The sequence below is a fragment of the Amblyomma americanum genome, chromosome 7 (assembly GCF_052857255.1).
Source record: "Amblyomma americanum isolate KBUSLIRL-KWMA chromosome 7, ASM5285725v1, whole genome shotgun sequence".
NCBI lineage: Eukaryota > Metazoa > Arthropoda > Arachnida > Ixodida > Ixodidae > Amblyomma > Amblyomma americanum.
In genome coordinates this window covers 10,028,396-10,042,765 of record NC_135503.1, presented here as the reverse complement: position 1 = coordinate 10,042,765, position 14,370 = coordinate 10,028,396, and the positions used below count along the sequence as shown (strand labels likewise).

At 46.6% G+C, this 14,370-nt stretch overlaps 1 protein-coding gene across 6 annotated transcripts in view; it reads left to right on the top strand.

Moving 5' to 3' along the window:
• Isha (Insulator su(Hw) mRNA adaptor) overlaps positions 1 to 14,370 on the top strand; it is a 67,359-nt gene that overhangs the window by 29,683 nt on the left and 23,306 nt on the right. For 2 of the 6 annotated variants that reach the window (XM_077631034.1, XM_077631031.1), the window contains 3 exons: positions 106 to 277; positions 4,513 to 4,752; positions 8,979 to 9,020. In XM_077631034.1, coding sequence (XP_077487160.1) covers positions 106 to 277; positions 4,513 to 4,752; positions 8,979 to 9,020 — 454 coding nt within the window. Of the gene's footprint in view, positions 1 to 105; positions 278 to 4,512; positions 4,753 to 8,978; positions 9,027 to 14,370 lie in introns of all 6 variants that reach the window. The other 4 variants (XM_077631032.1, XM_077631030.1, XM_077631035.1 and 1 more) reach the window with 2 other exon arrangements.

Below are 14,370 nucleotides of genomic sequence, written 5' to 3'. Positions count from 1 at the left end.
GCAGTTCCTGCTTGCTTCTCGCATTATAACGTCTCAGTTTTGAAGTGAAGCATTTCTGTTAACACCTGTATTGCAATGCGAATGAGTGGATGTCTTGTGTTGCAGATGGCGTGGGCGCCAGGGAAAGGTGTGAAGGGCAAAGAGCTCAAGGACTTCTGGGAAGTGGACCTGGGTGTGAGCTACATTCCATTGGAAAAACTGCCTGCTGAAGTGAACCTGCTTGCATTGGAGGAGGGAGGTGTGATTGACAAGGACTCGCTACCCGACAATCTCAGAGGTGACTTGTAATATTTAATTTTCTTTCTTTGTTCCTTGTTCTCTTTGCAGCGCTGCCTGCGTAGTGTTCCCTGTTGGCGTGTCAGATAGCTTAGTTTAAGCTTTAGTACGGACCCTTGGCAAACCTCTGGAAGTCTACTTCTTTGCATAGCGCAGACCCCGTCACCATGGCGGCCAAACCGGTTTGGGAGCAGAAATAGGGTGCAGCGCTACAGTCCGATACAACTTAAGTCTGCAGTGAAGCTCCGCCCACATTCACGACCACCTCACAGATTTCCTCCACGACAAAAAAGTAGACCATTGTTAGTACTTTTCTTGTTGCTAAACAAAAAACTAATCGCAAGAAACAAAAATTATAGGAGCTAGAATTTTGATACATGGCTTGTTTAATATAGTCAAATGTTAAAAAGTTGATTTCATTTACTATTACTACTACAGTAAAAGCTCGTTAATTCGAATTCCACGGGGCCGCCAGGCCAGTTCGAATTAACCAAAATTCGAACTAATGAAAGTGAGCAAAAATGGACGCGTTTGATGCCTGGAGGTCATGAAAAACATTTATTTTGCAAAACAATCTGTTATCATCTTCTGCTTCTTCTCTCTGAGGGCTACCGTAGTCACTCGGTCTTCTAGCGCGCGAATGTGACGCAGGGAGTCTTCTTCCCCCTCTTCAAAGCTGGAGAAAAGGCGCGCGACATTCAGCGCTCCCATAACTTCTGCCGCGGACGGACGCACGGGCTCTTGCTCCTCGTCGTCGTCCTCGTCTTCTGCCTCTTCTGGGACAGATTGCTCCCCAACAATTTCAGCGACAATGTCCTCATCACTTCGGGCACCGCACACTGCTGCATCGCTGTCTACTTCAACGTAATCATCAAAACTAACGTCCTGCAGCACAGCACGCACAGCCGCAGGCAGAGGCTCTGGACTCCCATCGTCGCCACTTTCTTCCATACTTCCGGCAGCAAAGCCACAGTGGTGGAAGCAGTTTGCAATTGTGGACGGCGTGACCTGCTCCCATGCACGCACCAACATGTGCATTGCTGTGAGCAATGTGATGGTGCTGGTCTTCTGGTTTCTAGTGCACAAAATCTTGCGCTCGATCATGTGGCGCCTATAGAAACATTTAATGTTTCTGATCACCCCCTGATCCATTGGCTGCAAGGCCACAGTCGTGTTGGCAGGAAAAAATACTAGCCTTGTGGCTTTCAGCTCGGCGTCGACTTTGTGTGCCGAGCAGTTTTTCACAATAAGGAGAACTTGACGCTTCCCTAGCTCCATCCTCCGATCGAATTTCAGGAGCCATTTTTTAAACAATTCGCCCGTCATCCACGCCTTGCTGTTGGCGGTGTAATCTGTCGGCAGTGTCCTAATGTTCTTGAAACACCGAGGCTTCTGTGCCTTTCCGACAACAAAAAGAGGGACCTTCTCCGTCCCGGTCATATTAGCGGCGACCAGAACAGTAATCCGCTCTTTGCTTCGCTTGCCGCCAACGGAGCTGTCCCCTTTAAATGTTACTGTTCTGTCGGGCTGGAGCTTATAAAACAAAGCCGTCTCATCAGCATTGAATATATCTTGTGCCGAGTAGCTTTCTAAGTACTGCTGCTGAGCACCGCTTCGCCACGTGGCACAGGTTTCTGCGTCCACTTCTTTGGCTTCTCCGGACAACACCCGGAAGGCAAGATTGTCTCGAAAGCGGTGAAACCATCCTTCGGAGGCGACAAAATCTTCCACATTCATGCGCAGGGCGAAATCGGCCGCCTTCGCCATGATAATTGGGCCGCTCAGTGGAATGTCTGCGCTTCTCATTTCCTTCACCCACGTGATCACAGCGGTCTCAATTTCCGGATACTTGGCTAATCGGAGCCTTTTTCTGTTGCTGGCGAAATCTTCGGTTTCGTAGGCATCCTCGATGGCCTTCGTATTTCGGACGTAGGTCGACAAAGTGCTTGGTGGAATCCCGTGCTTTTTTGCGATTTCCACTTTGCTGGCCTTCTGTTCGTCCACCTCGTGTAAAATCGCCACTTTCTCCTTCACCGTCTTGGCGCAGTATTTCCCACGCGAACACACCTCGCGGACACAAGCTCACAGCAAGCGGCGTGCAAAACGAGGGCTAAAACACTAAAACGTCGTTCCTCGAAGCAGTCGCGGCAGGAAAGACTGGTTAGTACTTGTTCCAGCACCCTAGCGGCGCCCCGATGGTTGTGCCATCTATCATTCTGCCGTGAAAGCTTCCAACGATGGTTTTCAACAGCGGCGCTTGGCGGCGCGCAGTTCGAATTATGGGTGGCGGCGCCAATTTTTGAGTGAATTAACGAGCTGTTACACGCATAGACTTCTATGCACTGCGGACCTGACCACGATGACTATTTCGAATTATCCAAAATTTCGAATTAACGAGTTGTGAATTAACGAGCTATCACTATTACGATTTGCCAGCGGAGTACGCCGCGGACCGTGGCCCAGTGTTAGCAACTGCTGAAGTTGTATCCTACTATAGAGCCATCTATTGTCACATTTATGCCGCACGACTTTCCTGCATGCTTCTGACTTGGTTCCTGTCGCGATATAGGGATTCGGCTCTTAAGCCATTGCTTTGCAGGCACAATTCACTTTCCCTGCTCCAGTCACAAAGGAAGGGTGCTGCGTCAAAGTACTGCTCATCAGTGCGTGCACAGCATAAAGTGTGGAGTAGAAGTCTGCACCCAACAGTGCCCCCTGAGGACGCCACAAGGCGCTGGGTGCTCACTGCTGTAAAAACCCGTATAAAATACGAGGTTTTTTTCCCATAATTAGCGTCCTAAATTTCCGCTTCATACTATTTGCGTATCCGAACAAAAATTTTCGAAGCTGCTCGAAGTTTTGGTTTCGTTCTTGCGGCGTGGCTACGACTTGGCTTCATTACTCTCGGCAAACGATGTCACGATGTCGTTTCTTTGTTGTTGATCCGTTGGGTGTGCCGGGGGGGTCGTGGTGTGCCGCGCGCCTGTTGACAACGCACGTGCTCGCATAAGCCACGCTTTGTGAAGTGGATGTTTTTTTGGGAGCAGGATGTCAGGTTCTTGAAAACAGTACTCGGCTGCTTTCAGGCAAAAAGTGACTTTAGCTGCGGAGAACATCGGCAACAGTGCGGCCGGGAGGCAGTTTGGTGTCGTCGCGGGAAGCATTCGTGGATGGTGACGACAGAAAGAAGCCCTTTTTGCATGCAACGGAACGCGACGAAGCTTGTGCGGCTCGAAGAATGGTGCATTCCCAGAAATTGAACTTGGCCTGATGGAGTTTGTACGGCAACAGCGAGCTGCGCATCTAGCTGTTAGCATGGAGCTTACGCAAGCAAAAGCTAGAGAGCTTGCAAAAGAAAAAGGGATACCAAGCTCTGCCTTCCTGGAACGTAATTGCTGGAAAAAAAAAATGGCGTAAAGGCTGGTTCACATGCAAGTGATTCAGCAAACTGAGCCAACAACGGCATAGCACTGTGAAGTGTTTTGCGAGCATTCATTTCACATGCATCTCACTGTGCGTACTCCACCGCTGCGAAAACCAATATTGCTGACTTGCGCCTCTAGCCGGTTTTGGTGGTCTGCAAACACCAAAAAGCGTAATATATAAGCATTGTTTTGTCATTTAGTCTCATATTTTATTCAAATAATTATTGATGTTTCGTTTTATGCATTCAGCACCTCTTATTATAATTTTTTAAAACAAAAGTATGTGCAGCATACTAACTCTGATACTACTACTGGTCTCGTGGCATCGCCGGGCATTGGTTAAGAAGTGGTGCTGCCACCGCGAAGAATTTCCAACTTGCCCGAACCTCGCCGCTCCATCCCCTGGAGCTGCCTCCGCCGCTTGAGGGAGGGTTATGCACCGTGGCGGCGGGATTCGCGAGCGCTTCGCTTGCATGTGAACCAACGTTAGTTAGTAGTACATTTGCCCGCTATTTTGATCATATGAAGCAGGAAATCTTGTGAACCGGGTTTGTATCAACGAGGCTGTACAGTACTTGCAACTTTTATTGCATTGCAGTTTTTCTTATCCTTGTCTCTTTTGCACTGCCTGCTGCATTCATGTTGAACCAACTAGCCCAAACATCCATCATAGTGATCTGTAGAGAGAGCTGTATGAGGATGGCTCTTGTTTGTAGCATGCTTTGATGGGTCACAATTTGCGTAAAAGCGTCACCCACTTGTCTTTATGGCGCATGCTACAGTCGTGACTTCTCTGTTGCTTGGTTTGCAGAGAAATATTCCGAACAAGAGCGACAGCGCAGCATGGGCGAGCCACTTCCACCAGTGTTGCTCGACCTGGCACAACAGCAGCAGTCACAGGCAGGGCAGCCCTCTGAGGCCATGATGGCAGTGGCATTCCCCCCGGTGGCTGGCACTCCCGTGGTGACGACCATGGCCGCTCCGGGGGGTGGCACAGCTGTGGCCATGGTGCCACCACCAGTTCCCCAGTTTGGCATTCCGCTGCCACCAGGTGAGAATGTCCTCCTTTTCTTCTTTTCTGCTGCTGTCCTCGGTGCCCGTGTTTCAGCTCTCACTAGCGGTGAAGTAGATGGGCGTTTCATTTTTCTTGCGGAGATTGAGACAGGCCGCTCTCGAAGACACCGTGTACAGTCTGCACTGATTCAAGACATCACTGTTGAAAACAATGCCAGTACCGCCTCTATGTTCAAAACCGTTAAAAGAAAAAAAAAAAAACAGTTGCAATATTAAATTTTTTATCGTTGGTGTCTTTTACATTGGCGGCATACATCTGGCTGGAACATTATAGCCGCTACATGTTTGCTTTGGTGCACCTGCCTGTGGGTCTTTGCTTTCTGTTTTGGCTTGATGTCCCACAGTTGTTTTGAGAATAGTTATTCCTTGCATAGCTCTCAGCTGATTTAGTTCCAACATAAAGAGCTAGGCTTTGCAAGCAGACATGTGGAACTCATTGTCTCAGTCTGGCAGCCGTCAGAAACAACGGAAGCTGCAAATTTTAAGGCTTTTAGGTATTAAAAAGACATCAAATTTTTTTTTTTTTTCAAAAGTTAGCTTTTAGCTGCTAATAGTTTTTTTTTTATAACGGTTTTGACTAGAGAGCTGAGCTGACTTCAGTGCAGGTGCAGACTACTCGTATCTTCTAAGGCTGTTCTTTGCGTCTGCAAAGGATAATGGATGAAGGCTTGTAATTTTTATATCCCATCATATTGCTGTCTACATAGGCAGTTATAGCAGGCATCAGCCAAGCCTTTCATAGGCCATGCAGAAAATGTTCGAAAGCCTAATTAAAAGCGTTTGCACATGTGGATCTCACAGGAGGTAGTGTATGTGGAGCACATAACTGGTAGTAAAGCGACAGAAGAAGAATGCGGTTTGTGGTGGTAAAGAATTGGATGGAGTGAGGAAGCTAGAAAAATTGCTGCTCCATTCAGGGCCTTGCTGTCGCTGCTTGATTTAAGGGATGATGATAAGGATAACGATCGTGGGAATCTGCTTGTCTGGAGTGCTGGGGATCTTTTGACCATTCTGGAAAAGCTGTAATGTTCAGGGACATGGCTGAGAAGTGACCCAGAAGTTTGTCAAGTCAGAGAAAGTGGGACGAAAATAAAACCTGTAGTAGCCGTGAAAATCAGGCTTTTAGTGAAGTGCAAGTTGTTAATTTATATGAAATGGCCGTGAAGAGTGAAGGGTATGGCCACATTCGGAAAATGTGCAGTGTACTGCTTGTGGCTCTCTTTAATTTTCTAATTCTAATTTTCTTTACCAGAACCAATTTGCAGAGGAATTAACATCCTCTGATGTCTCCTTTTAATGCCCTGCCACAAACTGACAATGGCAAACTGAGTGTGTACAGTGGAACCCCGTTAATACGTTTTTCACCGGACCGTGGAAAAAAAACGTAACAGCCGGGAAAACGCAACAGTGAGGAAAGCTCCGAAAATGAATCAAAATGTGCAGTTTCAACTATAGACAGTTTATTTCCACAGAGTGCGCTTAGGACTTAAAGAAATTCAGAATGGTGGCTTGCCGTTTATGCCACGAGCCTGCTTTGCTTTCGGGCCGAAGAGCGCGGCATTCCCCTCTATCTCTGCACGCTTTGAGATGATGCTGTTAAGCATCGAGGGTGGGAGACCAAGGTCCTTTGCAATGTCGACTCTCTTCCGCGCTGGCTGCCTGTCGACTGCATTTAATGCGTCCAGCTTTTCCTCAAGGGAAAGTGCCTTCCGCTTGTGCGACGCCGTCTAAGCACAAGTTTGACGTTCACGAGGCTTAATGCACAATGACGATAGCATGATAGAAGAGGAGTCGACCCGTTCAACAACCATGCGGCGACCGTAAAAGTGAGAGCACTTTTCAAGAATGGCCACCTAGTGGGGGCCTCTCGAACTGTCGTGTGGCTTCTTGCAGCCAGTTCCATAGCCAAGCCCGGCCAAGCCCGGCCAAAACTCGCCAAAAGTCAAAATGGCGGTTGCAGCGCATTGCCTACTTCAGCCCAGGCGTGTTCGGGGTGCTAAGTTGCGACGTATCATGCGGGAACGTTTTCACAGCTACTACGTAACAACGGGGTTCCTTATACATTGGATCCTATGGAAGCTATGCCGGGACCGGATGAAAACGACGTAGCAGCCGGGAAAACGCAGCAGTGAGGAACGTAACAGCGGGGTTCTACTGTACTACCCGGTGCTCGTCCAGACCTACTTAGACCCCGCAAATAGATTGGCGCCACGTATAGGTCGATCCCTTATCTTCGGATGGTCGTTCCGAAGAAAGGCAGATTATACGCAACATGTACGTTCTGAAGAAAGGCAGATTATACGCAACATGTAGCCATACCTAACGTAATCATAGATGCCTTTATTAGAGTATACTTACTATTACCGTGTATTGCCGCGTAAAAATAGACTCCCCAACTTGTAGCCCTTGCTGGCCAAACGAAAACTTGACTCAATACATATAGTCGGCGCATACTTCCACACACTCTCTTTCATCCTGCTGCCGCACTCTCTTTTGTAGTTTCCCTTGCATCGCATGTGTGCTACTCAAAGCAATTAATGTGTAACAACGCAATTGCAAGGACAGCAGTCTAAAGCCAGTGGAGAACAAAAGTGAAAAAAAGGCGTTCCACCCTGCCTTTCATACTTGCATGCGGCCTGACTGACTAGTGGCAAAACTTACTAAAAAGGGTCCTCTAGTTTTGGATGTCAGAGCAACACACGCCCCGGAGATGTATAAACTGCCTAATTCTAATCGGCTTTTTTCTTTCACGTTATCTACCGCTTGTTCGAGGCCGCATGTACCCTGCCGGGAATGGGCACTGGCTTTGGGCTTGGGCCACTCATCCACAACTAGCTTAGACCTCGCAGTTAGGTCGCCCTTCACCCCCCTCAATTTTGGACGGTCATATTTCCGAAGAAAGGTTGACTTATATACGACAGTAATGGGCGATGCTGGTTTCATCACTAGTTCAAATAGTATCAGCGCAGTGCAAATTGAATAGCAAATTCTATTCACAAATTATTTGAAATTTTGAATATCCACACGCTCCTAGCTTGTGCACTAAACTGCCTTTTATCTACAGGTTGTTTCACATTTAGAGGCAATATTGGAGGGCGTGACTGCACTTGACCACGTAGAGGTCAAGTGCAGGCGTAGAGGGTGAAGGCATAGAGGGACCTGGAAGTTGTGCTTCATGTCACCTGGCCTGGCAGTGACGGATGCACTGGTTCTGCGAAGAGCATGGCCACACCCTCCTATGTTCCCTTGATGCGTGAAACAACCTGTACATGTGCATGCACATGTTTTCGGCTGTCAGCTGCTGTGTACTGCATACTGGTCGTAATGTAACATCTATAACGCCTATGTGAACAGTGGTTTTTCATTAGTCCTTGGTGGTTGTGGGTAAGACGCTTTAGACATAGCTTTTGTTTTTCCTTTTCTTTTTCTTTTTGGGGTAACGTTGGCACATGCCCTATTAACTTGTGACACTGCTTGCCATGACTCTCAGCCTATCTTTGGGCCTTGAAAACAAAGTGTTTGTGCAGGCTAGTTGAATATTCTTCTTGATGCTGGAAAAACAGTGCAGAGTATGAGAGATGACGGGAAGAGGGAGGCACAAGGCATTCACATACTGCGTATTGGATTTGTTGTTTCAATGGAATGTTTACAAAAGTTGAATGGGAAAAAGAGGCAAAAGCAAAGTATGATGGGGCACTTAGGTTGATGCATGATCATTGCAGAAGTGGTAGTGTTCATCAGGGGTGTAAACTCTGGTGCATTCTTTCTCCCTTCTTCTCCATCTGAGCATCCACTCTATAACCCACCAGGATAACGTAACATGCTCTGCCGCAGACATAAGAATAAGGATAACAGAAAAAGCTGAGGGTGTTGGGGCTGTGCCACCACTAAAAGCCTTGGCAGTTTTTAGCCAGCAGTTGTGTGCGCATTGTCCATCCAGTTTTCGGCACTATGTTAAATATTTTGCTCTCTGGGGAAGTGCAGGTTCACTGCTGTGTAATGACAGTGGAGGGCATGTCAGTAGTGTCTGCCTCTAGAAGGGCAGGTGATGTTGCAGCGGAATGCATGATGGTCGGGAATAGCATCAGTTTTCATTGCCTTTACTCTAGTTCTTATTTATTGCCTCTTGCGCTTGCCTAGGAGCTAGATTTGCTTGTGTTTTTTTTCTCTTGTTTTAATTATTGACTTGTTTGTAATTTTCAGTCGGCCAAGGGTCCGTTAAGACGAACGAAGCACAAATTAAAGGTGCATGTGAGTCACTACTCTTGATTGAAAAATTCTTTGGTTGCATTTGTCTGTCTGTTCAGTACCGTCCCAGGGGATAAGCATGCTTGTTTGCCAAGAGGGGGCTTGGTAATAGCGCAAACCGACCATACTAGTACGGCACCATACTTTAGTCTTTCGTCCCAGCTGCCTATACAGTATAAGCTGGTAAATTCAAACTTCAAGTGACCAAAAAAAAAATGTTTTATGGGCCCTGAAGAAACTGCCAAAAACTGCTTGCATCACGGTAAACTTATTTGACGAAACACTGGGCTATGGTTGCTTGCTTTTGAGATTAGAATGGCACAACAATTATTTTTAGCAGTGTATCATCGCTACAGTCTCGCACACCTCACAAGCGCTAGCGTTGCATGTGAGGAGACTTCGCCGCACAAACCACAAACTACACTTGATGAGTGCACAGTTTCGGTGCACTGGAAGAACAAAAGAACCACGTTGATGGAGGCACCGAAGCGGCAAGGAAAAAATTGGGCTAGAAAAGACCTGCGAGATGTGCCAATCGGCACTTGAAGTGGCGTGAAGCTCAGAAAAGTAAAACTGAAGCTACGCTGTGCGACTTTTTGAAGACAGGGCTGTTCATTCATCGCTGCGCTTGCCATTTTATGCGCATCAGAGGTGTGTGAGCAACTCTGCAACATGATACAGTCGCCGACCGATTTTTCGGACTCGAAGGGACCCGAAAAATGGTCCGAATAATCGAACAGTCCGAAAAATTTGTGAAGTACAAAAAATCACTTTATTGAGATGAAATCGGCTTAAAAATGTCACTGATTTTACCTTGCGGCAAATCTCTCTTCTGGCGACGATTTGCACCAAGGTTGTGCTTTCACTGTACACGCTAGACAGCAAGGTCACCGCATTTAGTTGGAATACTTCCCACGCTTGTTTGACTGACCCGGTGGGACCATGTTGTCCACAACCCGAGTGTGCACCACACCGCTCGTTAAACACAAAAGATAAGGCACTTTTCTTTCAAAGCGGCGGAACTGCCAGTCGCAATCACAAAACGGCGAACAGATGTAACTTCGTGGAGACTGAGCGCCACTCGGTCAACGCGGTCAGAGAAACCCAATTGACGAAACGGCGAATGGCGAACGTATGAGACCCGCCGCGGTGCCTCAGTGGTTCGGGCGCTCGGCTACTGATCCGGAGTACCTGGGTTGGAACCCGACCGCGGTGGCCGTGTTTCGATGGAGGCGAAACGCAAAGGCCCCCATGTGCTGTGCGATGTCAGTGCACGTTAAAGATCTCCAGGTGGTCTTATTTATTCCGGAGCCCTCCATTACAACACCTCTTTCTTCTTTTCTTCTCTCAGTCCCTCCTTTATCCCTTCCCTAGCTCCGGCACAATTTCCTTCCCCTCAACAACCAATTTTCAACGTATGGGACAAGCGATAACTGCCCGCGACAACGTCAGCGACAAAAGCAAGTTGGCGGCGATGACAATCCGGCTGCCACCTCGAAGTGTCAGAGATCGCAGGGACCTCTATTAGCAACAATGAGGTAGCGAATGTGTGTCAAGCCAAGCCAACCTCAGCATAACTCCACCTCAATCCAACATGGCGCCTTTTGCGCCGGCGAAAAAGTCGATAAGATGGCAGATTTCGACCCGCAGGCGACTGAAATTAGTCTGAAAAACCGAACTTTCAGACTTATGAAGTCCGAAATATCCGTCGCGAATATATATGTGCTTCTATGGGGCGACTTACGGTGCCTCATCGAAGTCCGAAATATCCTACAAGTCCTAATTATTGGAGTCCGAATTACCTGTCGGCTACTGTGTTCAGATTTATGTATATTTGGACGATAGCCTGCTGCGCCAGTTATGGCCTCCCTTTGAGAGCCCATTCGAATTAACTCGTGAAAAGCCTGTAGTGTTCGAATTAGGGAGCTTATGACTCCATAGACTTGCATGGGCATTGGCCAGAACCACAGTGGTAGTTCAAATTATATGGATTTTCAGATTTACGGTGTTCGAATTAATGAGCTTTTACTGTACATTCTGATAAGCATTGTACAAGTAGATTGAAAGAAGACAAAAGAATATGATGAATAAGCAGTGTTACTGTTTCTGCTTTTGGAATGGTTATGTGCTTGGCCAGTAGCATAGTTTGTTTGTATTTTGCAAACAAGTTGGTTTGTTACATTTCAAGCTCTGTAGGCCACTACAGAAGCATTTCTTAGGCAACATTTGTTGCATGAACTAGGAAGGTAGCAGCAGAATAGGGGAAAATTTCACGAACCTAGCCTAATATTAGACTGCAGAAGGTGCTGGCTGATTGTGAGATGGGTGATTGTGAGAAAATGACATTCTGCACCATTAACATCCCATTATAGCTGCTTCTGTTAGCATCATGGTTTTTCATAATCATCATGACTAATTTCATGATTGTGAAATGAACTTTGTACCCATGAGCTGCTTGATTAATAGCCTAGGTGTAACTTTTGCATTTAAAATTTTTCATGAGCGCCTAGTGTGCAGCATGTTAAGGAGGAGATACATTGCATTCTTTAATCACGCTGCATTTCAGCTGTGCTTTCTATCCCATTTGAAAATGTGTTACACATGAAAGCGGTGAGCAAATTGACACTGGTGAAGAATTCATTTCACTAGGCAAAGTTAGAATGCTTGAGTGGTGTCGCTGCATTCATTTGCCTATATGCAATTTTCTGGCTCATTGATCCTCTATTCATGGTGAAAATTACAGATTTGGAATCTTGCAACCCGAATCCTTCAACGAACCTTAAACTTATTGCTTGCTATTAGTGTCGAATTAAGGAGAGATGCGGGTGAAAAAACAGCGAGTTTTTTTTTCGAAAAAGTCGATTTTGTGTTTTCTTGCGTTTTTTATTCCCCCAAGCCTCTTCTTTTATATATAAAAAAAATCTACGCCGATAATCAATGGGAAGTTAGTAAAAAATGCAATTAAAGCACTCGCGGTGGCTCGTCAAAGTGCGAATTTGATTGAATTTCGGGAACGCGGCATTTCGCTCCAGGGTGTCACCCACTCTTGAATTTTCGCGGGGAAGTAGCCCCAACCATCATCTACCAGAAGCCGCTTCGGCAGCGGCGCATTCTTGCTAAAAATACAAAAAAAAGATTGTTTACCGCCTGAGTTGGACGTTGCGACTGGCCCTTTAAATCACGTGGCATGATCAGAGCCCTTTCATTGGCTACGAGCATTCCAACGCATAGTCGGACACAGACGCTCTTTCTTTGTTCTGCCGCCACCAAGACGTGAACCAACGCTTCTGCATGGGTTTTTCTCCTTTCTCCGCCATTGATGTGACCGAGAAACGAGATTTTCGTTCACGCAAGTTCCTGACGAGGCATCAATATAAAGGAAGACGCCCCAAGCGCAAGCAGAGAGCTCCGGTGACGGGAGGTTCGTCTGCTGCTAGGCCTAACTGCGGCGACTGAGATGGACCCGATTTGGATCCTTCAAGCTTCTTGCGGAGCATCGATGACTTCGTCAGTGCATTTGAGCGAAAGATAAAGATGTTCGACGACCAAAACAAGCATGAAAACGAGCGCGGAAGCACAGTTATCAGTGAGGTCGGCATGATGCTCGACCTTGGCAGTGGCGAGGCGTGCCCCGCCAGCGGATGATCTGATCTCTCTGTCAGAGAATCGGCCGCAAAGCAGAAAGGGCTCGAATTGTTTTTGGAACTCTACTGCTGAAATGGCGCGTGTCCGACAACCGTTGTTTCATCAACATATTCTTTGAGCCGCGTATCTCGATCGTGCAACGGCAGTGATGAGGCGTCCCCCCGCGGCAGTGCATTGGGATACCTTGGCCGTGAACGTGAAGTCCGTGGTTGCTGCGCGTGCGATCGTCGTCGGACATGAGCAGCTTTTGCGGTTTTGTGCGATTATGGGTTTTGCGAAACCGGTGCACCACAAGGCTTTTACTGCTATTGACAAAAAAGTGCATACTGCCGCCACGAAAGCTTGCGGGCCCATCACAGCATTGCGGGGGCAACGCGCGGGCATCGTGCAACGTTGTGGGCCCATCGCCGCAACGCAGCGAAGGCCCGTCTGGAGGAGTAGGCTCGCAGGGACTGTGAGGGGCCGCCGTTTAGGACTGGTGTCTTCTAGCTTTGTGCCCTCTTCTGAGACATCCTTGCTGGCATTCTGTGCAAATTTCATTAGTATTGGCTGACTAGTACAGTAGTAAACATGTTTTTTAACTTTCAAATGCGTTTTTCTGTGTTCCTCATTTTGTCCCATTTCTAGTGTTTGTGCACTAAACTTTGAGCCCTTTTTGTAGTCCAATCACAATGAAAATTGGCATGGTTATGCTTTAGCATGTCCTGAATTCAAAGAAACTACTTTCAGAGCTTTTACCAAACATATTGAGTGAGATAATTTTAAAAGTTTCTTGGTTGGGAATGTAAAACAAACTTCACATTCGAAATTTTTTCTAGAAGAGAATAGTAATGGAACACTATATTTTTATGCTTTATTGAATTCTACTGTTCATTGTGGGCAATATGAGCATCTCCCCTTAATGGGATGCAGAGCTGAAGGGCCAACCTCTGAACTTCTTGACTAATTTTGATGAAATTTTTAGGGATGATGTATTGTTATGCCATTAGACCATAATTGAACTGTCAGTATTGTACCTTGAGTGTAAAAAAGTTGTTGACATCACAATGAGCCAGTGAGTGTGTCGGCTTAAAAAACTGTCATTTTAAAAATGCTTGTAATTTGTTCACTTTTTGACATGGGGGACCTCGGGAAGGCCCCTGGTACAGGATAAAGAAATAAGGAGTTTCATGACTACTTTTTCTGAAAAACCACCAAAAGCATTTTTTTTTATTTTTTGGTCTTTTGAAATGGCTTTTTTTTTGTCCTAAAAGCCCACCAACTGAGCATAAGGACCTTATCTTGTTCTAGTTCCACAGGAGAAGAAAATTGAAGTAAATTTTGGGTGTGCTGTATAAAAAAGCGAGTTTTCTCTAAATGTGCACTTAGTCCAGAAGTGTGCACTGAGAAAAATTAGTTCAAAGATTTGAACAGCTATGAGTTTTTGATGGCCTTTCTTCTCAGAAGTCTTTGCTGCATAGGTAGGGTTTTCTTTAACTCTTTCCCTTCCGCACCTATTGAGCATCGTTAGCCGGCTAGCGATGACTTTGCGTACCGATTTCGGAACCTTCTTTGTTGCTTTGGGGTGTGCTGTGCCTCTGGCTTGCAGTCTGAGTCTGAGAAGTTTCGTTTTCGACGTACCGTAAAACCGGAATATAGGTCGAACTTTTTTCAAAAAACCATGGTGAAAAGTCGACCCCCGTCTTATATACCGGTCATTGGC